The following is a 26,177-nucleotide window of genomic DNA, read 5'->3' as shown; positions in this document are numbered from 1 at the left end:
GGGGGCCTGAGGCTGACCCCTCAAGGAGTTTCCTGATGGCAAAGTGTTGCCTTGAATCTCTTTTGTTGATGCACATTCATTAGTCCAATTCCTACTTTAGCCATACCTTCTGCATGATCCAGAAGGGATGCACATTATGTTTGGATTATGTTTACGAAAAGCATTGTCTCTGGAATGCCCAGTTTGATGTCCCATTTAAGGTGACATTTTTTGCCACAATTAAAACATTTGACATTTCAATTTTTCTTCAAAGTTCTGGAAATCACCACTCCTATCCATGCATCATTATGGTTTTCACTATCAATTCTGGTTGTTTCGCAACTCCATTCCTCCAAATGTGCCTATGTTACCTTTAAATGTCTAATCATCCTTTTGCATTGGGCATTAGTGTTTTCAAAAGCCATACTTTCAATTATTATTTCTTTAGCTTCTGAATGTGGTACCATTCTATTTACTGCTAATGTCAATCGTTGTAAGAAATCCATAAAGGCTTCCTCTGAACCTTTTTTAACTTCAGTAGGTGACTCAATTTTCTTCGCTACAACTCAAAATCTGTCCCAAGAATTCAGAGCTGCTGTAAGGCATAAAGCCAGGTAGTGCTCATCATATAGAGATTGCCTTTCTGTAGTAGCATAATCTCCCTCTTAAGAAATTGACCTTGGAAGATTTCCATCCCTATAGCTTTATACCAGTTCAATTGTCTTAGTCTCTTCTCTGAACCAAGTACACCATAGTAATTTTAAACCAGGCTCTAGGGCAACATGTATCAATAGGAAAATTTAAAATGTTTAATAAATATTTTTTAAATGTTGGACATATTTACTTTTCATAGAAATGTAATTTAAAACAGTGCGGTTATTCCATTTGGTATCAGCCAAAACAGTCACTGTGATTCAAGAAAAGAACAACAAATTTTGCTGAGAATGTGAACAAAGAGGAAGCCTTTGAGAGTAAAAATGGGATGACAAATAGAGCTTATCCCATGACCATCAATATTGAAGCTTCACAAAGCTAAACCTGGAACTTGCATATGTGCTGGTCCTATATTGTGGGTATTTTCAGGAGTTCAGTAACAAACAGAACATGAAAATGTCTTTGTGATGCCATAAATTTGAATTATTCATGAATGTAAGCAGAACATGTATAGCTGGATCATATGGAAAAGCTAATCTTCGAATGCTTTAACCACTAAATGTTCCTAAGAACCTTTTGCATTATGTGTATTACTTTAATCAGCATAAATATTAATCACTGAATGTCCTTTCTCACATCCTCCACAACATGTTTATATTATTTCTGGAGAGATACGAGGTGATATTTCTCTTGCATAAAACAATAATCTCTTTGACGCAGTGTTAACACTGGAAAAGGTCAAGCAAAGGGCTCTAGTTTTGTGACATTTGGAAAAACCAACATCTCTATAGCAGGACCCACCTAGCTAAGGGCAGGGCTGACTTCGACCAGAACAGCCAATTCCTCAGCTGGGCACACATGTACATGTTTGCCTAACTTTCTCGTCTATTCTTTCTCTGACTTTCTCAGTACAAAGTCTATCAAAGCCACACATGATCAAGACCCCTCATCTCCAGACCATTCCCATCTTGTATCTGCAGACACTAGAAAACTATCCTGTAAATATAGATCGAACCATATTCACAGGAGTCAACACTTCCTGTCTTCATTAAACTACACAAGCCTTGTGAAAATGTCTCTGTTTCAACAGAACCATACAAAATTACCAAAGGCTAATATAATACCCATTCAGAATACAACTATGATCACCATAAGGGGGAAATAAAACCACCTGGCTATACTACAGAATTTCATAGCATCTACAGGAAAGGACATTTTTTAGTGACTATTTTAAATTTAAACTAGAAGCAATCTTATTTTATATATCAATCTCAGTTCCATCTCCCTCTCATCCTCCCATGTAATGCATCAACCCCCATGCTATCCCTCTTCTGTTCCATAGAATTTTGATGACTTTTTCTGAGATAATCTCTATACTATTTGAAGTGAACTGCCAGGTACATTGATATGTACAGCACAAGAAATTGTTCCACACTGGATGATGGATCATCTAAATGTACACAGTAAATGGTCCATCCTGCTTTACCTCATCCAAGTTCTCTTCCAATTTCTATCAACTTAACCAAAAACTAGGCAATAATGAAAGCCCAATATAGTCTCAGACATGAAAAAGCAGCTATTTACAAACTCTGCTGTGTACCTCCCACAGTCAAGTGACTCCAACCTGAAACAGAAATAGAATAGGACCACAGACTAAAAAAAGATTAGCTCTCACCAAATAACCATTTAAACAAAATACATGCGAACCATTTGTTTGTTTTTTCCAGAGTTTCCTTGTGTAACAATACTAACTATTGTATAACTCAATTTGCAGACCTGGCTGTCTGGGAGCACACAGAGATGAACCTTCCTCTGCTGGTTTAAAATTGAGTGATAACAAACCTGATTATCTGCTAATCAATTTTTGAGAGATAATTAAACTATGCTCATGAGGAGTAATGAAGCTGTCTTTGGTGTTCACTTCTGGCCTCCTAATATGAAAGACATGGATAGAAGAGCAGCATTGAATCAATGAGGCCAAATCACAAATGAGCTAAAGAGTAAAGTAAACATTGATTGGAAAGACAGGTCAAGGGATCCATTGGAAATGTAAGAGACAGATAGATGGTGCTAAAAAGCACACCGTTGGATTGTATAGTGTTAAAAATCCTCAACAGCTCAGGATGGAAAATATCAGAGCACTGCATCTCAGAACACAGTCGAAGGAAGCCATCCCATGGAGACTGTGAAGGTAATGTCAGACTATTTGATCATGCATCTAAAAAAACAAGAGTCATGTCACTGATAAGGAATAAATCCTGAAGAAAACAATAACAAAACATAATGGAATTTAACATCTACAAACAACAATTAAAAAGTTGGAGTCCTGTGGTGCTGAAAAAAGCAGCATTCATGGAACATGGGAGAATACATTTATACAGGCTCTCTATGGCCACTCCTCTTTATCTAACACCAAAGGACATTAGAAAGAACAGAGCACCCATGCTTCTGTTTCTGTGTTAGCATACTTCCTCTAATTTGAACCCAATCTGGGGAAATCTGGACACACTGTCTAGGCACAAACAGGCTATCATTCTTGTTTGTCTCATGTACTGTGCATCCGTGCATGGGGTCCTAACTCATTGGAGAACTGAACAAAACAGTTGGCTAAGTCTTATAAATATGCAACACCTGTGTATGATACCATAAATCAAGTTTTACACTTAATGGCAGAAATGCTATTCGTTTTTAACCTCAATGACAGGAATAATATGGACAAAATCATACATGTATATAGAAGAAAATCCACAATCATATCTAACAGACTCTGAGTAACTCTTATGCCAATATCTGTGACTTTAAAAATGATAGACCTTAAACACTGATAGAGCTATATATGTAATATCTGAACTTTTCCTGTATCACTTCAACATTGTTGTCCAAACTTCATGTTGTACCATCTGGATCTGAGACATTGATAAGCTCCTCCCGACTGCATTTTGATGGGCTAGAGTCCCAAACAAAAATCAGGGATGCAACGTATCCTGCTGTGTGAGGTCAGGTCACCAGTAAGGACATGAAAGTTGCCTTTGTTCTGCCTTCCTTATAAAGACTGTGGGCTTGCTTCCCCAGCACAGACTTGGGAGCAGCTCGAGAGACTCCTCCAAGATGCTGGTCATCCTGCTCACAGCTGCCTTGTTGGCCCTGAACTCGGTTCAGAGTTCAAATGAAGGTATAAAGTAGGGGGATAATGGTGCAATGCCATGGGACTTAGACAACACAATGAAGTTCAAGACTGGGAGGAATTGAAAAAGATGAGCAAGAAACCAAGGCAAAGAATTAGGAGAATGAATATTAGATTATTTATATCACCATTTTTCCTCTAGAACTTAGACTTTACATATAGTATAATTTAAGTATACACTCTTGCACAAAATAACGTGAGTGAATTTGTGAGAAGACCTTTTTGGTAGTGAATGATGGAGGGCACTGCGTTACTGCTGACAGAGAGAAACACAGTTCTTAAGGTGTTAGGAGAAGGAGAGGTGAATTACTGTGTAGAGTACAGAGAAAATGAAGGTAGTAAACATATAGCAGAGATGTTTTTGAAAAAAGTAAAAATATAATGAATTTGAAATTCTGTACAAAACAAGCTTGAAATATCAGAGAATAATTTCTTTTAAAAATTATTTTAGTGCATGAGTGTGTATGCATAATTGCCTGTGTATGCATATATACATACATATATACATATATATATATGGAGAGGCAGACAGACAGAAGGAAGGAGAGAATGTTTGTATGCTTATTCGCATTCCAGTCAGAGGACAAGTATTGGCAGAAAGATTTCTCTTTCTACCATGTGATTCCAGGAACTGGATTCAGGTCATCAAGCATGTACTGTTACCCACTGAGATATCTTGCTGGACCTATTTCTCGATTTTAACATCCTATAGGAAATATTCATTATTTGATAAGATTTAAGGAAATATTCATATTTAATTGCCTTTAATGCCTGTGGATATATGAAGTGAGGGTCATGACAAAAAACATAAATAATGTAAACCTGTGATATTTGAAATTCCCAGAATTTAAATGAACACTAACAGTAAAGGCTGACATAGCTATTAAGGAACAAAATAGCTGTGGCTACTGATCATAGATATCATTCCAACAACATTAGCTAAGAATAAAATTCTGTTTAGTGGATATGAGGTTGTGGTTGAAAGTCCTCTTTACTGAGACTGAAATGTCATAATTAACTTTAAACTTATTTTGTGCTTTTTTTTCCTAGAGATCATCTATGAAGACTCTTCTTCTCAGGTCTTAGGTAAAGTCAGATTCATCCTCTAGGCAAACTTTACTCAATATTTGGCTATGTAAAGTCTGTATCATTTTGTTATTTTATGAAATTAATGTGTGATAGCTTCCCCTGAGTTATACAAGAAAACTTCCCAATGTTGCCTCTAGGACCGATAGCAGGACTATACACTGACAGAGGAGAAAGCCAGGTTTTATAAGAGGAACATTTTGTCTTTCCACAGATTGAATCAAGACCTTGCATATAATGAGCATATTGGGTATCCTCATTTAAATTCCATCATGGCACTACAGGTTGCTCAAAGAATTCTTATTTCGCCAGTGACTACAAGTAGAATTATATACTATTGCATGGAATTACACAGTCTCATGCTCTCTTATTTTTTTATTTAATTTTGTTACTCAACTCTGTAGCCACAACTGAATAATACATAAAAATTCACTTCATAAAAAATTGAATGAAACATCTTTTCATCTATTGCCTACATTTCTTTCTTGTTCTCCACATGATTATAGGAAACTGAGTACAATGATATATTTAAGAATAGAGCATTGCTGTCACAATTTTACTGTTCTGCCAAGTTCTAACCAGTGACATTTACAAATCATTCCATTTTCTACACTTCTTTATGACAACTGAAAGGAACACAATAACACCTTTAATGTACCAAATTTAAGAAACATCTTTGTCCAAAGACTTGAGGCACAAGAAATATCATATGCTGAATGTAAAATTAAGCTCAAGAAGAAGCAGGGGCATAGAGCTGGGAGGATGGTCTGGGAGAAAGACAGCATGTGAGCTCCTCTTCCATTGATATCTACCCATGCAGAGGAAGAGCAGCAAGGCCAAGGCCCTGAACAACAGAGACCCCCACCTGGAGAATCCCCCCCAAAACCTTCTGCATCTGAAGAAGAAGGTGATGATGATGGTGAAGAAGATGGAAATGCACCAGAGGGACCACCACAGCAAGGAGATGACCACCAGAAACCTCGTCCTCCTAAACCTGGAAACCATCATGGCCCACCCCCACATGGAGGCCCTCAGCAGAACCAAGGCCCTCATCCTGGAAACCAGCAAGGCCCACCCCCACAGGGAGGCCCACAACAGCACCAAGGCCCTCAGCCTGGAAACCAGCAAGGCCCACCCCCACAAAGAGGCCCACAGCAGAAACGCCCTCCTAGGCCTGGAAACCATCAAGGCCCACCCCCACAGGGAGGCCCACAACAGCACCAAGGCCCTCGGCCTGGAAACCAGCAAGGCCCACCCCCACAAGGAGGCCCACAGCAGAAACGCCCTCCTAGGCCTGGAAACCATCAAGGCCCACCCCCACAAGGAGGCCCACAACAGAACCAAGGCCCTCAGCCTGGAAACCAGCAAGGCCCACCCCCACAGGGAGGCCCACAACAGAACCAAGGCCCTCAGCCTGGAAACCAGCAAGGCCCACCCCCACAGGGAGGCCCACAACAGAACCAAGGCCCTCAGCCTGGAAACCAGCCAAGCCCACCCCAGGAAGGAAGTGAGGAAGAGCCAAGTTCCCAGTAAACGTTTTATGCATAACCAAGAGGTTCCTCAGCAGTAAAAAGGTAATCAGATACATTGTCCTTCACACCAGCTCCCAACTGTAAAGACCACCACCTTCTTCCTTAAGGCATAAATCATATATACATCTAAAAATTAAATGGCTCCTATAACTGGAAATTCTATAATGTTTGTGATTTAAATTAACTCTTTATCAAATGCCTTAACTCTAACAACATTAGAAATCCATAAAAAAGTAAGAGATACTTCAGGAAATGTTGGAATTGCACATTGTATTTCTCTTCTCCCTGACCCTTTTTATTCATTTATTTCAGGTGAAGTAGAAGACAAATACCTTTAATGTTATTTCAATGGAACAATGATGTTGTAAGTGTACCTTCAACATTCTAATAAAACATTTAGCATGCAGTTACTGTTTGCTGTTGTTTCTTCTGAGCATGAGTGTGTGAAATCTGGGGCATAAGGCCACATGTAAGGTGATGATAGACCCATTCATTTGGTTACTTCTGGAAGGATCCCTCTTTCTTCCTTTACAAATCAGTCAACTATTACTTGACAAACTCCCTTGTTACTTTGGTCTTACCTAGAGTTCTACCCACATCTTTGCTGTATTTCCCAGACACTTATGATGGTAGTATGAGACTTCAAATAAAACATGGATTTCAAGATTAAACTGCATAAACATGTCATATGCCTTGTTTTAGCAGTACACTTGGGAATAGCTTCCTAGGAATATCTGTAAAAGGGGTCTTTGTTTCTTACAGGTAATGTTGTCTCAGTTCTCAATTTACATGTGAGGTAGACACTGTTCCTGCAGCTAATATTCTATGGGCATTCAAGTATCAACAAGGTCACTTTCTTTCTCTGACTTGGATAGTCCGATAAAAGCAGTGTTATCTAGGGGACATGATGTTCATTAATTTTCTAGTCCTTTTTTTTATAAATATCATATACTTGGGCCTTATGGGCAAATGAAAATTTTAAATTGCTTTACTATATTTTGAAACAGTCTAGTTTTGTTAGGTTTGCAATTATTCATCCATTTTTCTTCACATTTTACTGAATCTTAATTAAAAACTAAAAGTATAAAATGTACAGAATCTCTAGTGACTGATGAATCCTTAAAACTTCCATTATGTTTGATTTTAATTTATAGAAGCTGAATTTGCTGTTCTTTGAATGTTCTCTTTGAATTTTATTGCTTCACCAAGATCAGATCCTTCTCTCCCCATCCACATAATTCTTTATGAAAACTTGAGTGATTATTTGGTAGTAATATTGTAGTTGATTCTCAGAAGTGAAAATTGGGGTCTCTCAGACATGTTTACATTCAGTCATTTATTTATGTAATTCCTTGAATTGCCATGAATCTGTTATAGAAGTGAGAAGTGTAGATGGAATGTCAGGATTTGTTAAAGTTCCTATGCAGTATCATAGACACATATTAACCACATTCATCTACAAGTTTAGTGAAACTGTGTATCCCAGTGAAACCACTCATTATCATGATTGTCAGAATTCTGAATGATTCATCAAACTTCCTTGTGTTCTAGATGAGTTCCCTGCTTGTTTTTTTTTTATTTTTGCAGATTTTGATGCAGGCCTAAAACAACATTATCACCAACCCTAATGACTATGATTTCTTTCATAATAAGGGAGGGGAATCTCTTTGGGAAATCCCAAGAATATCTAGAACCTACCAAATTTACATAAAAGATATAGGTAGGGGTTAGATGTAAGAAAGGTTTTGAAAAAATCATCAAGTAAACCTAATAATAGACAGTTCTGTGATGGTACAGGACTTTAATTAATCGCAGCACTTGGGAAGCAGAAGCAGGTGGATCTCCGTTAGTTTGAGGCCAGCCCTATCTACAAAAGGAGTTTCAGGACAGTCAGGGCCAGTAAACAGAGAACCCTGTGGCTACTGACCCTAAAAAGAACAACATTGTGAAAATAAATATATGTTAAAAACAATTATACATAAACAATCAATATCATAAATCACTCAAGCGGAAAAATGCAATTATACAAAAAGGATATCAGGAAAATACCTACATTTAGCTCATTCAAGAAACCAAAATAAGACCCTTAAGACAGGGAAGAAAAATTTCTTTCTTATTTCCTTTGTGTTTAGTATCTTAGCATCATTGTCTATTCTGATCTTTATATGATTTAATCTTTGATAACTTCATAAATGTGTGCATTGATTGTGTTCATTCTAAATCCTCTATACATTCCATCTAATGCTCCCCATGTGTATTCCAATATCCTTTCTTCATATCTATCTTCACATCTCTATCTATAGATGTCTATATACTACTATATAGTCAACTATACTGCCTACTGAATATTGATAGAAGACAAAATACTCCTTCAGTAATCTAATACCTCATCAATGTCAACATGTAGCCTAAAAATATCACCTAAAGTCTGTGCTGTATAATCCTGTGTCATTGAGTACTTGCTTGACTTGCTTGAGTCCTGAACTCAAACTCGAGCATATAGATAAATAGATAGATAGATAGATAGATAGATAGATAGATAGATAGATAGATAGATAGATAGATAGGTAGGTAGGTAGATAGATAGATAGATAGATAGATAGATAGATAGATAGATAGATAAAATTGCCTCCTGCAACTTACTTAAAATTTTAAGAAAACTATTCATGGTTATGTTTTAAGATCAATTTTCCAACATAGTTTTGTGGATTTTAGCAGATCAAGTCAACATCCACTGTTCTCTGAAGTCCATTTAATAGCAAAAATCAGTCAACATGTGTCTGCTACTTTTCTTGTAGTTGCAATCACATTACTGACAGAAAACAACTTAAGTGTGGCATGGTGTGTCATGTGTGACATTCATAAGGCACAGTATGATCAAATCAGGAGAATTTAATTAATTCTAACCCTGTTATGTTTTATTTATTTTATTTTATGTGAATGGATTTTGCCTTTGCGCATGAATGTGTACCACATGCATGTAGTGCCTAGGGAGGACAGAAATGAATCCCCTCAAAATAGAGTTAAGAGGTGTGACACCACATGGTTGCCCAGAACTAAACCTGGATCCTCAGGAAGAGTTACAAATACTCTTAACTGCTCATCCATCTTGGCAGGCCTAATAAAATAGCAACTGTTAACATCAGTTCTTCTAAATAGATTGAATATTTTACACACAAATACATATACAAATTGTGTCATAATTAGGGAATGTTCTCAGTTTCTAAACCCCAAGACACCTATAAATGAAGGATATGCTTATCCTGACCTCTGATTAAAGGATATTGCTTCAATTGTAGGAAAATATATGGGGTATCTAACTGACTAAGGGGATGGTCCAGAAAAAATACTATCTGTCATCATAAAACTATTTCACATATAGACAGTGAAGTATTCCCTGGCAGGAAACAATGGTTCTTGAGTCCAATAATGAGGTCTTAAAGCTGTGTGCTGTGTATATAATACACTTTACAAATTCATAAATACTGTCATAAGCCAAATTGCTCAAAAAGGTTACTAGAAGAATTGGTAGGTCAATTCCTTGAGCAACTAGCAACTATTGATTTCATTCCTCTATCAAAATACTAGTTTCTATGAAGAATAAACTTTTTCAATTTAGGAGAAGCTTCAGGAAAGCCTTTATATCTGCCTTCATGTGGTAGTAATTCATTGACTGCACCCTAATTTTCCCATCTTGGCTGATGCAAAAATAAGTTGCCAAGAAAAACATCTTTAAGATTCATACTGTCCTAATAAATATTATTAAAAGATAGTGCCAATTTGGTTGTCAAAACTAAGGAGTCTGCACTGAAATCACATTTAAGCAAGGAATATAGTACATGCAAAGCAAGTTGTATTCATATATTCCACAACAATTTATTGAAAAGGAAGAAATATATCTGAGAGACAACAATGCTGGATACATGCAAGGGGTGATTGTAGAGAGGGAAGAGAATGATGAAATGATGTAATTACATTTTAATTTTGAATACATTAATAGTCAACTGAAGTCCTGTACCATTGTGTCTAAGAGCAAATTTTATGTCACCTGAATCTCAGAAGTGGAAGAATAGATGTAGATGAATACAAGTCGATGAATACAACTATTTGGGAAATGTTAAGATTTAAAAGTTTTCAAATTTGAGGGATGAGAGGACAGTTGGTGCTCCTATAAAAGAACACTGCAGTCCATGCGGCTCACATTCAAGTAAATTTCTTTTCACAGTTATTAATGCTAGACATTGTAGTGTAGAGTAGATGTTATATTATCATTACTTGCACACAAAGCAGAGAGCAAAGACAGCTATGTGTACTAGGACAATAGTCTAATATCAGTGAACTTGCAATAAATATTATTCCATAAAGGTTCACATTAGATTATGTGATTGAAAATTAAGTGTTTGGGGAAGAAAAATATTTACAATGTAATGGAGAAAAAATGTAATCAAAGTTTTAGCAAAATATCTCTCTGGCAAACACATGATAATATAGACAAATATAACATGTTGCAAAATAATATAGAGGAAGACATTTTCTACACAAGCTAAGAGTAAGTAAAAACAGAAAAATATTCAAAATGTACCAGAGAAATCAAGAAGGACCATGTTTTTAAAACCATTGTGGGGAAGATAAAAGAGATTGAATTTCCAGATTCCCATGACAAATTAAACGATGATGAGATAGTTTGTTTGACAGAAAATGTCAAGACAGGGGAGTGTTATAAAAAAAATTCAGGCTTGCTGTTTTGGAAAAATAACTCAGATGAAACTACTTCAGGATAAGCTTTTTTAGGAGAGTGTCTCATGACAATGGGGCAAGGACATGTTTGGGCCTTGAAGTAGAGTTGGAATTAGGAGAGACAGAGCATTATCACAGACACAAGACAATGAGGTCTTAAAGTGAGAGCGTATTTTCTCTTTTAAAAGCTTGAAAGGAACTTCATTAGGAGAGATAATTCAATGTGGGAGACTAGGAGAGAGAGTTGTCATCTACACTATATGGGACTCCTGCAGAAACAGACTGACCCACCCATTTTCAGAGAAATAAAGGATGTTTTCATGGAATGATTGCAGAAAATTCTACCCCACATGATTTAGTCTGGCCTGGTTCACATGTAAAGAGTCACAAGGGAAGGAAAAACAATTTTGTAGAGGAGAGATTAGGCTTGCTTTGGTCTTCCCACACTGGAGCATGAATTCCTATAGTCACAACCATCAGTTCTTCCTACAGGACAGAGTGCAGTGTGGATGGCCTTATTTCTATGAGAGAGAAGCAGATAGAAGACCTGAGACCTAACAGATCATTCAGGCTGGTATCAGGAAATTTTTAAATTGATAATATCAGAGATAACCTTAGAGAATAGCAGCTAAAGAAAAACATTGCACACTTTTGACCTGTTTTATTTAAACCCATTTAAATGTCATTAAAACTTCCAATTTGGGGGAGTGACCTAATGGGATGCTGGGACACTGCCCTGCATGAATGGTCCCTTGGATGTGGCAGTGAGAAGCCAAAGCCAGAAGTGCTAAGAGACCTTTCCCTGTCATTGCTCCTGGTTCTGCACACTGGGTAAGCACTTACCACAGACCTGGGCAACTTGAGAAAGTCAGTAGCAGCAGCAGCTCAGTGGCGCAAACCACAGCCCAGTGGCCCTGGAACCTCCCAGAAAGTTGCAAACACCAAAAATTTCACAGAAGGACCAGTGGATCCAGTGGGACCAGGTAAAACAGGCCCTGCATCCAGACCTGCATTCCAGTGCCTGGGGATTGCCTGGGGACTGTCACAGAGCTTCCCATCCCAGCAGGAACCAAGTACCCCAGATCCCAGGTCTTCTCTTCCACCAACAAGACAGGAAACCAGAAGATCCAGGTAAACAAGGCCCAGCATCCCAGCATGTCTTCCAGTACCTGGAGACTCTCACAGAGCCTCACATCCCAGCAGGAGCCAAGCACCCCAGATCCCAGGTCTTCTCTTACACCAAGGAGACCAGGGGACAAGCGGGTCCAGCAAAACCGGGTAAAACAGGCCCTACATCCAGGCCTGCATTCCAGTGCCAGGGGATTGCCTGGGAACTGCCACAGAGCCTCCTATCCTGGCAGGAGCCAAGCACCCCAGGTCCCAGGTCTTCTCTTCCACCAAAGGGACCAGGGGACCAGGTGGGAGACTATGCAACCCAAATTCCTGGCCTTCTTCTCCACCCACAGAACCAGAACTAGAAGGAGGTTAGAAGAACTAACAGAGTACTGGACTTGCTTGCACCCACCAAAAGGGAACTCTGGTCCCCTAACCACCAGACCAATAAAGGGCTCTTTTTGCACCCACTAGAAGAAGAGATGGAAAAGAGACAAAACAAAAACACACTCAGCAACAGAAAAACAAATATGAAACTGCCAGATTCTAGAGACTCCATACCAGAAAGACTCCAACATTCTGATGCAAGTGAAGCAGAAGTGAATGACCTTAAAAACAACCTCATGAAAATGATAGAGGTCCTAAAAGTGGATATAGGAAAATCCCTCAAAGAAATGGAAGAAAAAACAAACCAAAAAATGCAAGAAATAGAAGAAAAAACAAGCCAAAAAATGCAAGAAATGGAAGAAAACAAAAGCAAAAAAGGCAAAAATGGAAGAAAAACAAAGCACAAAATGCAAGAAATGGAAGAAAAACAAAACAAAAAATGCAAAAATGGAAGAAAAAAACAGAAAAAATTTCAAAAAATGCAACAAATGGATGAAAAGATGAACCAAAAATTGCAAGAAACAACTCAAATAGTGCAAGGGTTGAAAACTGAAATAGAAACAATAAAAAAAACACAATCTAAAGAAAGGCTGGAAATAGAAAAGCTGGGCAAACAGTCAGGTACTACAGATACAAACATTATGAACAGAATACAAGAGATGGAAGAGAGAATCTCAGGTGTTAAAGATACACTAGAAGAAATGAATTCATTAACCAAAGAAAATCTTAAGTCCAACAAATCCCTAACACAAAACATCCAGGAAATGTGGGACACCATGAAAAGACCAAACCTAAGAATAATAGGTATAGAAGAAGGTGAAGAAAACCACCTCAAAGGGGCAGAAAACACATTCAACAAAATGATAAAAACTTTCCCAAACTAAAGAAAGACATGCCAATGAAGGTACAAGAAGCATACAGAACACAAAATACAGTGGATCACAAAAATAGTTCCCTCGTGACATAATAATCAAGACCCTAAATATATAGAATAAAGAAAGAATATTAAGAGCAGCTAAGAAAAAAGGCCAAGTAATATATAAAGGCAAACCTATCAGGATGACACCTGACTTCTCCATGGAAACTCTGAAAGCCAGAAGGTCCTGGATAGATATTCTACCAACACTAAGAGACCATGGATGCTAGCCCAGACTACTATATCCATCAAAGCTCTCAATCACAATAGATGGAGAAAACAAGATATTCCATGACAAAACGAGATTCAAGCAATAAATATCCACTAACCCAGCCAAACAGAAAGTTCTGGAAAAAACTCCAAACCAAGGAAATTAATTACAATGAGAAAAACATAGGCATTGGAGAATCCCACTCTACCAATAGCCAAAAGAACAAAGGGGTAGAATTCCACACATAATTCCACCAACAACAACCATTCCAAATCAAAGAAGAATGAGCAATCAATGGTCATTAATATCCTTCAATATTAATGGCCTTAACTCACCCTTAAAGAGACACAGACTAACAGAATGGATTCGAAGACAGAACCCATCCTTCAGCTGCATACAAGAAACACACCTCACCCTCAAAGACAGACATTACCTGAGAGTTAAAGGTTGGGAACAAATTTTCCAATCAAATCAACCTAAGAAACAAGCAGAAGTAGCAATCCTAATGTCTAACAAATTGGACTTTAAAATAAAATCAATCAAAAGAGGTGAAGGAGGTCATTACATACCCAACACAGGCGAAATCCACCAAGATGAAGTTTCAATTCTGAACATATATGCCCCCAAAACAAAGGCATCCACGTTTGTAAAAGAAACATTATTAAACTCAAATCACATAAAAAGCCCCACACACTTATAGTGGGAGACGTCAACACCTCACTCTCACACTAGACAGGAATAACAGACAGAAACTCAACAAAGAAGAAAAGGATCTAAGAGAAGTAATGACCCAATTGGGATTAACAGACATCTATAGAACATGCCATCCACATAAAAATATACCTTCTTCTCACCACCACATGGAACCTTATCAAAAATTGACCACATACTTGGCAACATATCAAACCTCAGCAGATACAAAGAAATTGAATAACTCCATGCATCTTATCAGACCACTATGCATTAAACTTAGAATTCAACAACAACACAAATTGCAGAAACCCTACAAACTCATGGAAATTGAAGAATGCACAACTGCACCATTCCTGGGTCAAAGAAGAAATAAAAAAAGAAATTAAAGACTTCCTAGAATTCAATGAGAATGAAGACACAACATACCCAAACCTATGGGACACATTGAAAGCAGTGCTACAAGGGAATTTCATAGCACTAAGTGCCCACATGAAGAAATGGGATAATAGTTATACTAGAGAATTAACACCACAGATGAAAGCTCTAGAACACAAAGAAGCAAACTCCCCCAGGAGGAGTAGATGCCAGGAAATAAACTGAGGGCTGAAATCAATAAAGTAGAAACTAGGAAGACAATACAATGAATCAATGCAACAAAGAGTTGGTTCTTTGAGAAAATCAACAAGATAGACAAACCTTTGTCCAAACTTACCAAATAGCAGAGTATGAACATGAAAATGAACAAAGTCAGAAATGAAAAGGGGGACATAACAACAGACTCTGAGGAAATTCAGAGAATCATCAGGTCATACTTTGAAAACCTGTACTCCACAAAATTTGAAAATTTAAAGGAAATAGACAATTTTCTGGATAGCTATTACTTGCCAAAATTAAATCAAGAACAGATAAGCAATCTAAATAGGCCTATCACCCCTATGGAAATAGAGCAGTAATCCAAAGACTGGCAACCAAAAAAAAAGCCCAGGTCCAGATGGCCTCAGTGCAGAATTCTACCAGAAATTCAAAGAGCAGGTTATACCAATTCTTCTCAAAGTATTCACACAATAGAAGCAGAAGGGTCTTTGCAAAACTCTTTCTACAAGGCTTCAGTAACCTTGATCCCCAAGCCACACAAAGACACAACTAAGAAAGAGAACTTCAGACCAATATCACTCATGAACATTGATGCAAAAATAATCAATAAAATACTGGCAAATCAGATCCAAGAATATATCAAAACAATCATTCACTATGATCAATAGGTTTCATCCCAGGGATGCAGGGATGGTTCAACATAGGAAAATCCATCAATGTAATCCACCACATAAACAAGCTGAAAAACAAAAGTCACATGATCATCTCACTAGATCCTGAAAAAGCCTTTGACAAAATTCAACACGCCTTCATGATAAAGGTCTTGGAGAGATCTGGGATAACAGGAACATACTTAACATAATAAAGGCTGTATACAGCAAACCAACAGTCAACATCAAACTAAATGGACAGAAACTCAATGCAATTCCACTAAAATCAGGAACAAGACAAGGCTGTCCACTCTCTCCATACCTTTTCAATATTGTACTTGACGTTGTAGCTAGAGCCATAAGACAACAAAAGGAGATCAAGAGAATACAAATTGGAAAGGAAGAGGACGAACTTTCACTATTTGCAGATGATATGATAGTTTACATCAATGACCCAAAGAACTCTTCCAGGGAACTCTTACAGCTGATTAACACCTCCAGCAAAGAGGCAGGCTCCAAGATCAACTCAAGAAAATCAGTAGCCCTACTATATATAGACACTAAAAGGGCTGAGAAAGAAATCAGAGAAACATCACCCTTTACAATTGCCACAAACAACATAAAATACCTTGGGGTAATGCTAACCAAACAAGTGAAAGACCTGTATCACAAGAACTTTGGGTCTTTAAAGAAAGAAATGAAAAAATCCCTCAGAAAATGGAAAGATCTCCCATGCTCTTGGATAGGTAGGATTAATATAGTAAAAATGACAATCCTGCCAAAAGCAATCTACAGATTCAATGCAATCCCCATTAAAATACCAGCACAATTCTTCACAGACCTTGAAAGAACAATAATCAATTTTGTATTGAAAACCAAAAGACCCAGGATAGGCAAAACAACCTTACTCAATAAAGCAACATCAGGAGGCATCACCATCCCCGACCTCAAGATCTATTATAGAACTGTAGTCCTGAAAACGGTTTGGCATTGGCACAAACATAGACAGGTAGACCAAGGGAATCAAATTGAACACCCTGATATTAACCCATACATGTATAAACATCTCATCTTCGACAAAGAATCTAAAAATAAACAATGGAAAAAAGAAAGCATCTTTAACAAATGGTGCTGGCATAACTGGAGGCTGGCATGTAGAAGAATGCAGATCGATCCATGTTTATTGCCATGCACAAAACTTAAGTCCGAATGGATCAAAGACCTTAACATAAATCTAGCCCCACTGAACCTCTTAGAAGAGAAAGTGGGTGGTACCCTTGTACGAATTGGAACAGGAGACAGCCTCCTGAATATAACACTAGTAGCACAGACAATGACGTCAGCAATAAATAAATGGGACCTCCTGAAATTGAGAAGCTTCTGTAAGACAAAGGATACAGTTAGCAAGACAAAAAGGCCGCCCATAGAATGGGAAAATATATTAACTAAACCCACTTCTGACAGAGGGCTGATATCCAAAATTTACAAAGAACTCAAGAAGCAAGTCTCCAAAATACCAAAGGATCCAATTAAAAAGTGGGCTACAGAACTAAATAGTCTTCTCAATAAATTGGGAAGGAAGAGGTCAAACTTTCACTGTTTGCAGACGATATGATAGTTTACATCAATGACCCAAAGAACTCTTCCAGGGAACTCTTAAAGCTGATTAACACCTTCAGCAAAGTGGCAGGCTACAAGATCAACTCAAGAAAATCAGTAGCCCTACTTTATACAGATGATAAAAGGGCTGAAAAAGAAATCAGAGAAACATCACCCTTTACAATTGCCACAAACAACATAAAATACCTGGGGTAATGCTAACCAAACAAGGGAAAGACCTGTATTGTAACAACTTTGATTCTTTAAAGAGAGAAATTAAAGAAGCCCTCAGAAAATGCAAAGATCTCCCATGCTCTTGGATAGGTAGGATCAATGTAGTAAAAATTGCAATCCTGCCTAAAGCAATCTACAGATTCAATGCAATCCCCATTAAAATACCAGCACAATTCTTCACAGACCTTGAAAGAACAATAGTCAATTTTGTATGGAAAAACAAAAGACCCAGGATAGACAAAACAACCCTGTTCAACAAGGCAACGTCCGGAGGCATCACCATCCCTGACCTCAAGCTCTATTATAGAGCTATAGTCCTGAAAACAGCTTGGTATTGGCACAAAAATAGACAGGTAGACCAATGGAATCTGAAAACCCGGGTATTAACCCACACACGTACGAACATCTGATCTTTGACAAAGAAGCTAAAAATATACAATGGAATAAAGAAAGCATCTTCAACAAATAGTGCTGGCATAACTGGAGACTGGCATGTAGAAGAATGCGGATCGATCCATGTTTATCGCCATGCACAAAACTTAAGTCCAAATGGATCAAAGACCTCAACATAAATCCAGCCACACTGAATCTCTTAGAAGAGAAAGTGGGTGGTACCCTTGAACGAATTGGTACAGGAGACAGCTTCCTGAACATAACACCAGTAGCACAGACAGTGAGATCAACAATTAATAAATGGGACCTACTGAAACTGAGAAGCTTCTGTAAGGCAAAGGACACAGTCAGCAAGACAAAAAGGCAGCCCACAGAATAGGAAAAAATATTCACTAATCCCACATCTGACAGAGGGTTGATATCCAAAATTTACAAAGAACTCAAGAAGCAAGTCTCCAAAACATCAAAGGACCCAATTAAAAAGTGGGCTGCAGAACTAAATAGAGAGTTTTCAATAGAGGAGTCTAAAATGGCTGAGAGGCACTTGAGAAAGTGCTCAACATCCTTACCCATCCGGGAAATGCAAATCAAAACAACTCTGAGATACCATCTCACTCCTGTAAGAATGGCTAAAATCAAAAACACCAATGATAATTTATGCTGGAGAGGATGTGGTGAAAGGGGGACACTCCTCCATTGCTGGTGGGAGTGCCAACTCGTACGGCCACTTTGGAAATCAGTATGGAGATTCCTCAGAAAAATGGGAATAAACCTACCACAAGACCCAGCAACTCCACTCTTAGGCATATATCCAAAAGATGCCCATTCATACAACAAAGATGTCTGTTCCACTATGTTCATAGCAGCTTTATTTGTAATAGCCAGAACTTGGAAGCAACCTAGATGTCCCTCAACCGAAGAGTGGATAGAGAAAATGTGGTACATTTACACAATGGAGTACTATTCAGCAGAAAAAAACAATGGAATCATGAGATTCGCAGGCAAATGGATGACACTAGAAGAAACCATCCTGAGTGAGGTAACCCAGTCACAAAAAGAGAAACATGGCATGTACTCTCTCATATATGGATTTTAGACATAGATCTGGGGAGTGCCAGCCTACAATCCTATGGCCAGAGAGTCTGGGAAACAGAAACTTCATTTAGTGGCTGATCGAAGAAGAGGCAGACTCCCTCGGTTAAGTACTGAGCTGAACTCAAGAAAGCCAGTAACAGAGAGGGAGGACTGATGATCAAAGGGATTAAGACTGGGCTGGTTTAACCCCCAGAAACAGCTGACCAGACAAAGGTTAACTCTTGAATCCCAGGCATCAGCCTGGGAATCCGGCATTGGACTGATCAAGACCCCCTGAATCTGGGTGTCAGTGAGGAGGCCTAGGGAATCTATTGAGCCTTGGGCAGCAGATCAGTACCCATCCCAAGTATACACACGGACTTTGGACTCCCATAGAACAATGTGAGGTGCACTCTCACCCTGAACTCTTGGGGAAGGGTCTAGGCCCTGCCCTATATGAAATGACGGACTATGGACACCCACATGGAGGGCCTCACCCTCCCTGGGGGAATGAGGGAATACGGGAAGGGGGGTTAGGGGGAGGGCACGGGAGGAGGGGAGGGAAAGGGAGAGGGACCTGGAACTGACTTGTGAAGCAACCTTGTTTCTTATCTAAATTTAAACTGGAAAAAAAATTAAAGGCTTTCTAGAATTCAAAAAACAAAAAACCAAAAAAAAGTGGCCTGTAGAACTAAATAGAGTATTCTCAATAGAGGAGTCCAAATGTCTGAGAGGCACTTGAGAAAGTGCTCAACAACCTTAGCCATCTGGGAAATGCAAATCAAAATAACTCTGAGATACCATCTCACTCCTGTAAGAATGGCTAAAATCAAAAACACCAATGACAATTTATGCTGGAGAGGATGTGGTAAAAGGGGAACACTCCTCCATTTGCTGGTGGGAGTGCCAACTCGTATGGCCACTTTGGAAATCAGTATGGAGGTTCCTCAGAAAAAATGGGAATAAACCTACCACAAGACACAGCAACTCCACTCTTAGGCATATACCCAAAAGATGCTCATTCATACAACAAGGATGTCTGTTCCACTATGTTCATAACAGAATTTTTTGTAATAGCCAGAACTTGTAAGCAACCTAGATGCCCGTCAGCCAAAGAGTGGATAGAGAAAATGTGGTACATTTACACAATGGAGTACTATTCAGCAGAAAAAAAAACAATGGAATCCTGAAATTTGCAGGCAAATAGATAGCATTTGAAGAAACCATCCTGAGTGAGGTAACCCAGTCACAAAAAGAGAAACATGGTATGTACTCACTCATATATGGATTTTAGACACGGATCAGGATAATGCCAGTCTGCACTTCCACTGACAGAGAATCTGGGAAACAGGAAAGAACCTAAGAGAGATATGCATGGTATCCCAGAGAAGAGGAATGCAGGCCTGGATGCATGGCCTGTTTTACCTGGTCCCCTGGTCTCGTTGTTGGAAGAGAAGACCTGGGATCTGGGGTGCTGGGTTCCCACCGGGATGGGAAGCTCTGTGCAGTTCCCAGGCACTGGAAAGCAGGCCCAGATGCAGGGCCTGTTTTACCTGGTCCCTCTGGACCAGCTGATCCCCTGTTCTCATTGTTGGAAGAGAAGACCTGGGATCTGGTGTGTTTGGCTCCTGCCAGGATGAGAAGCTCTGTGGCCTTCCCCCAGATTAGAAATATTTTAAGTTCCTTTTGCTACACTGACTTCTGACCTGAACACTGAAGGCAGTCTTGAGAGCTGAACTTACAAACTACCATTATGGATTGAGAGAGAAAAGTAAAAGAAAAGCAACAGTAGTCTAAAAATGGGTGTTTGCATTTAAAAACATTCTCTATTCTACAGAAGGTAAAGGAAAAACATAGTTTCAGAGGAGAATCACTATAGAAAGTAGAGATAGATACTATAATATCTTCTAAATAATGTCCATCAAATTCAAGAACATAAGTTAACAGGAGTGAAAGAAAATGATATAGTGAAAATGAAATTATAAGAAAGTAATTTTGTAGAATAGAAAGTGCTGGTGACTCTTTCAGAGGAGCAGAAGACGGCAGTTGGCTACAGGGTGTCAGCCAACCAGGAGGCTGCTCCCTAATGGGTGAATCAAAGATAGGCAAGGCCCCAAGACAACAGACTCCAGAATGTCTTTTGCTTCTGTTTTGCCTTCATATGTTTGCTGTTGCCATCTTTTTCTGGAACCTGGTGTTTTATGATTTGATGTGGAGAGATCCCTCTGCCTGTAGTGTGGTGTTTATCTCATGGAAACATCCCATTCTACTGGTCCTTTTTACCTTTGGACTGTTACGTAGATGGCTTCTTCCTAAGCTGTACTGTCTAATTAATAATACAACGTTATTGTAAATAGAATTTTTTGCATCACTTTTTTATTTAAGTTAGAAACAAGCTGATTTCACATGTCAATCCCAGCTACCTCTCCCTTCCCTCCTCCCCATCCCTCCCCACAAGGCTCCCCAGTCCCCCACCCAATCTCCACTCTGATATCCAGGGAGGGTAGGCCCTCCATGGTGGATCTCCAGAGTCTGTCATGTCATCCAGGGCAGGGTCTAAGCTCTCCCACAAGAGTCCAGGCTGAGAAAACATCCCATATTGCGGGATAGGCACTCAAAGTCTATTTGTACACCAGGGATAAATACTACCCAAAGCCCAATAGATTACCTAGGCCTCCACACTGACACCCATATTCAGGGGGTCTGGGTCAGTTCCATGCTTTCCACAACCATCAATCTGGGGTCTAAGAGCTCCCCCTTGTTCAGGTAAACTGTTTCTGTGGGTTAAACCAGCCCAGTCTTAACTCCTTTGCTCATCATTTCTCCCTTTCTGTCACTGTATTCCAGGATTTCAGTTCAATGTTTAGCTGTAGGTATCTGCTTCTGCTTCTATCAGTCTCTGGATGAAGGTTCTATTTTCCAGACTCTCTGGCAGTGGGATTGTATGCTGGCACTCCCCTGATTCATATCTAAAATCCATGTATGAGTGAGTACATGCCATGTTTCTCGTTTTGTGACTGGGTTACCTCACTCAGGATGTTTTCTTCTAGTGCCATCTATTTGCCTTCAAATTTCAAGATTCCATAAACAAGAATTCAGGTGGCAGCACAGACCATCAACATCTGCATGGATTTGGGTGATAACATGGGTCATAGATATCAACCCAGGCCTTGGCTGCATTAAAACTGAAGAACCAGACATGACCCTCCTCAACTCATTGATTGAACACGGATGGGGTTAAGTCCTTCTGTGTACATGTTCTGTTATTCGTTGATAAATAAAGCACTGTTGGCCAATAGGGAAGCAAGATAGGTGGGACTAGGCATTGAGGAGGATTCTGGGAAATATAGTCAAAAGCAATGAGCCACCATGTGATCCCAGGAAGAAAGGGCACAAGTCTGGCATTCTAGGTAAGATAAGACCTTATTAAAATATATATTAGTAATTATGGGTTAATAATTAAGTCAGAGCTAGCCATTAAGAAAGCATAAAAACGGCCAACAGCTTCATAATTAATATAGCATCCTGTGTGTTCATTTGGGACTGATGCGGCTCAGGGACCAGGCTGGTACAGGCAAGCTAATTGTGTTTTCTTTAATTCTGTTTTTTTTAATTCTTTCGAGTTTGAAATAGTAAATATATAATTACTTGATCATTTACATTTTGAGGAGATTTAAAATTTGTTGTACTTAGAAACACAGTATTTTTATCACTATACCCAAAACACCTATATCCCAATTAAAGCTTTTTCAATTGAAATGAATAATTACTGCAATTGAATTTATGTATCTTACATTATGCTCTCTAATATTTTGAAACAATGTGCTTTATTTATTATTAATTTGTTATGATTTCACTAATTACTTTTTCTCAGTTATCCACTACTACTCAGCAAAAAATAAATAAAATATGGTCTATATATATATCTTTGGAGTCATCTTTAGTTTTTTAAATGTGTTTTATTATTTATCATTCAATCTCTTGTATAGTTAGTTATTGTCTAGTTTTATCAGCAAAAATTCATGCAACCTCAGAGACTCACATACCTCACAATATGCACAGTCGTCTTCCTGTGGTGTTTTAGGACTTTAAAGAAAGCCACACAATTTTTTGCAATCAGAAATACAACTGTTTCTCCATAAAGTAGATGAGGTAGTATTCAAGTGCCTTTCAATATGAGACAATTTTTGCTTCCTTCTCCTCTCAGGACATTTGGCAATGTTTAATAACATTTTTTTCATAACTCAGAATATGATACAAGCAACATATGGTGGAACATAGTGATGCTTCAAAGAATTTTGCAGCTCCCTACAACAAAGAATTCTGTAGCTACAGAGGCTAGAATACAGAGGCTAAGAAACTCCAGGCATACATAATTGAAAGCATCCTAAACATAAATTATTAAACAACCAAAAGCTATGCATTCAATTCATTATATAATCATAATATAGCAAACTTTATTGACATGAGATAATATACACTTTTCTATGAGGAAAAGAAAAACGTATTACAAAGCAATATGTTTTTACACACAAAGTACATGTAAATGCCAGAAGAAATTCACAGAAAATAAATAAAACTTCTTGTGATGCTTTTGATTTTTGTATGGGCTCTGAATTTTTTTTCATGGTGTATTTATTTATTTTTCTTTTTATTTATTTATATTCATTTTAATTGTAAATAGCTTATTTTACATGTCAATCCCAGTTCCCTCTCCCTCCTCTCCTCCCGCACCCCCCACCATCCCCCCCCATCCTCCCATACTATTGCCAATTCCTTCCGCATAGGGGATATCTAGAGTCTATAATTTCACTCAGGGTAGGGTCCAGGCACTTTAATTGGCAAGCTAAGCAATAGTGTAGAGACCACCTCAAATGCCCATTCCTGATAGTGAACTTGATGTCTATAACCATCCTGGAGCCTTCATCCAGTGACTGATGGAAGCAGAGCCAAACACCCACAGTTAAATACTGAACAGAACCCAAGGAACCCAGCGACAGAGAGAGAGGAGTGAAGAGCAAATTGGCAAAGAATGGGCTGGCAAAACCAGCAGAGACAGCTGATCTGAACAGCGGAGAGCTCTTGGACCCCAGAACGACAGCTAGGAGGCCAGCATGGGACCGATCCAGACCCCCCCTGAATGTGAGAGTCAATGAGGAGACCTGGGCTACCCATGGGGTCCTGAGAAGTGGATCAGTGTTTATCCCTTGAATACTAACAGACATCGTGTTTCCATAACACAAAGAGAGTTGGGCTCTGAATTTTTTAGCAACATAAAAATATTCCTTTCTAAAGTAGCTTCAGCTGCCTGAGATTTAGTTACCATAAAAGCCTTAACTACTTTCCATAACATTTTGATTCCTTGTTATATGGAAATTCTCTGGGTGTAAGTAGTTGACATTTACATCTTAGTTTGGATAGTAACAGTGGGTAGAAGTGATTTGTCTTTCAAAATGGTAAAGAAATCTAAGGATAATGGAAAAGATACTAAAAAGCAATAGACAATAAAAACAAATATATTCACATTAAGCATCATTATATACCGAAATTGTTGTTGAAGCAGTGGCATTTATGTATCCCCTTATTCCCATATGAAGACATTGCCATAAAATTAAAGTTTGATCATTATTGTGAAATTATCAAAAAGGCAATGGTTTCCAAGTTATATTTACAATATACCTATATGTATATGTATATACAGTAAATAATGAAGTATATACAGTATATATATGTAAGTTTACACAAATAAAGGTCATATTCAGAAATAAAACATGATTTGTTACACATACCATTAGCTGACCCTGTAAAAGATTTTTAGATCACCAAAATTGAGGGGGCAGGGTATACATTACGTGAGACGCTTCATAATACAAGTCAGATAAAGGACTGCCTGAAACTCATATAGATTGTATGAAAAAGAATCACATCACATCACTAGATAGTTTTTCAATCTTCCCTGGGGAATAGCAAGACCATTGTCAGTGCAACTAGGTCTGTTTTGCTTTTTGTATCTTGCTAGAAAGAGAGAAGAGTTTCACTAAACCACTGACCAAAAAATACATTCCTGTTGTTTTGTTAATACTTTTGTGGATCTGATGCCATTTGTGGATCAAGGACAACCAGAAATATGTCATGAATGTACTGACTTCATTGGGCCACTGTCTGCTGAAGTAGAATCAGATAAAAACAAGCTATATACATTAACAAAACAATTTACAAAACTCACACAAGAAACAAAATCATTGCTAGACAGTAACTGAAATCTATTGGAAAACATTGTAAAACTCTTTCTCCATTTGGGAAAGGTAAGTAGAAGCATAAAGAGCCAAGGAAATTTCTTAAGTTACACAGGTAGACCATATTTTAAAATATGAAACATTGAATAAATATGCACAGAGAAAATAAAAAAACTCAGATGAACAAAAACACCAAAGAAGAATCAAGTGTGTAAATATATAGAAGAAACCATGTCTAGAGACTTAAACACAATTGCAAAATAGTGCAAGTTTTTCATAAACTGTGCTTTTAATTATATACAATGCATGGGTGAATTTTTAAAAAAAATACAACAAAGACTAAAGCATATTAGAAAAAATCAACATGAGAAGATTGATGTTGTGTTTTAGATTTTTGCCACTAAGCCGTCTTCCCATTTCTGTCCCTTTGTTTCTGTCTCTGTCTCTCATTGTCTCTGTCTCTCTGTATGTCTCTCTCTATATCTGTCTCTCTATCATTAAGATCATTAGAAGGAAGATTTATTGTTGAAAATTCCATGTGTACTAGAAACACATGTGAATCTCTCTCTCTCTCTCTCTCTCTCTCTCTCTCTCTCTCTCTCTCTCTCTCTCTCTCTCTCTCTCTCTCGTTTTTCGAGATAGGGTTTCTCTGTGGCTTTGGAGGCTGTCCTGGAACTAGCTCTTGTACAGCAGGTTGGTCAGGAACTCACAGAGATCCGCCTGCCTCTGCCTCCCAAGTGCTGGGATTAAAGGCATGCACCACCACCACCCAGCTCACATGTGAATTCTTCATGTGTGTAACACAGACCAGATGCAGTTGTCCAAAGGAGATGCTCAAGTCTTCTACATACAAATTCATGTTTACGGACATGTCTAACAAGTCGCCGTGAATCCACAAGGGTTAC

At 38.4% G+C, this 26,177-nt stretch overlaps 1 protein-coding gene across 1 annotated transcript; it reads left to right on the top strand.

Moving 5' to 3' along the window:
* Positions 1-3,713: 3,713 nt before the first annotated feature.
* Positions 3,714-6,841, top strand: LOC110340093 (acidic proline-rich protein HP43A-like). The gene is made up of 4 exons (XM_040743703.1): positions 3,714-3,805; positions 4,868-4,903; positions 5,724-6,477; positions 6,748-6,841. Exons 1-3 carry the CDS (start codon positions 3,742-3,744, stop codon positions 6,434-6,436), a joined length of 813 nt encoding a protein of 270 aa, XP_040599637.1. The 5' UTR covers positions 3,714-3,741; the 3' UTR covers positions 6,437-6,477; positions 6,748-6,841.
* Positions 6,842-26,177: the final 19,336 nt, after the last annotated feature.

Source organism: Mesocricetus auratus, unplaced genomic scaffold (assembly GCF_017639785.1).
Source record: "Mesocricetus auratus isolate SY011 unplaced genomic scaffold, BCM_Maur_2.0 Super-Scaffold_100001, whole genome shotgun sequence".
Lineage (NCBI taxonomy): Eukaryota > Metazoa > Chordata > Mammalia > Rodentia > Cricetidae > Mesocricetus > Mesocricetus auratus.
The sequence above is the reverse complement of the archived record's forward strand: the minus strand, read 5'-3'. Positions and strand labels throughout refer to the sequence as shown.

What these genes read in the sequence shown, in the direction of transcription:
- LOC110340093 (XM_040743703.1), top strand. Translation starts at nt 3,742, where the DNA reads ATGCTGGTCATCCTGCTCACAGCTGCCTTGTTGGCCCTGAACTCGGTT. An exon ending in GGTTCAGAGTTCAAATGAAG is followed by an intron (nt 3,806 to 4,867) that starts GTATAAAGTAGG and finishes TTTTTTTCCTAG; the next exon opens with AGATCATCTATGAAGACTCT. An exon ending in CTCTTCTTCTCAGGTCTTAG is followed by an intron (nt 4,904 to 5,723) that starts GTAAAGTCAGAT and finishes CTACCCATGCAG; the next exon opens with AGGAAGAGCAGCAAGGCCAA.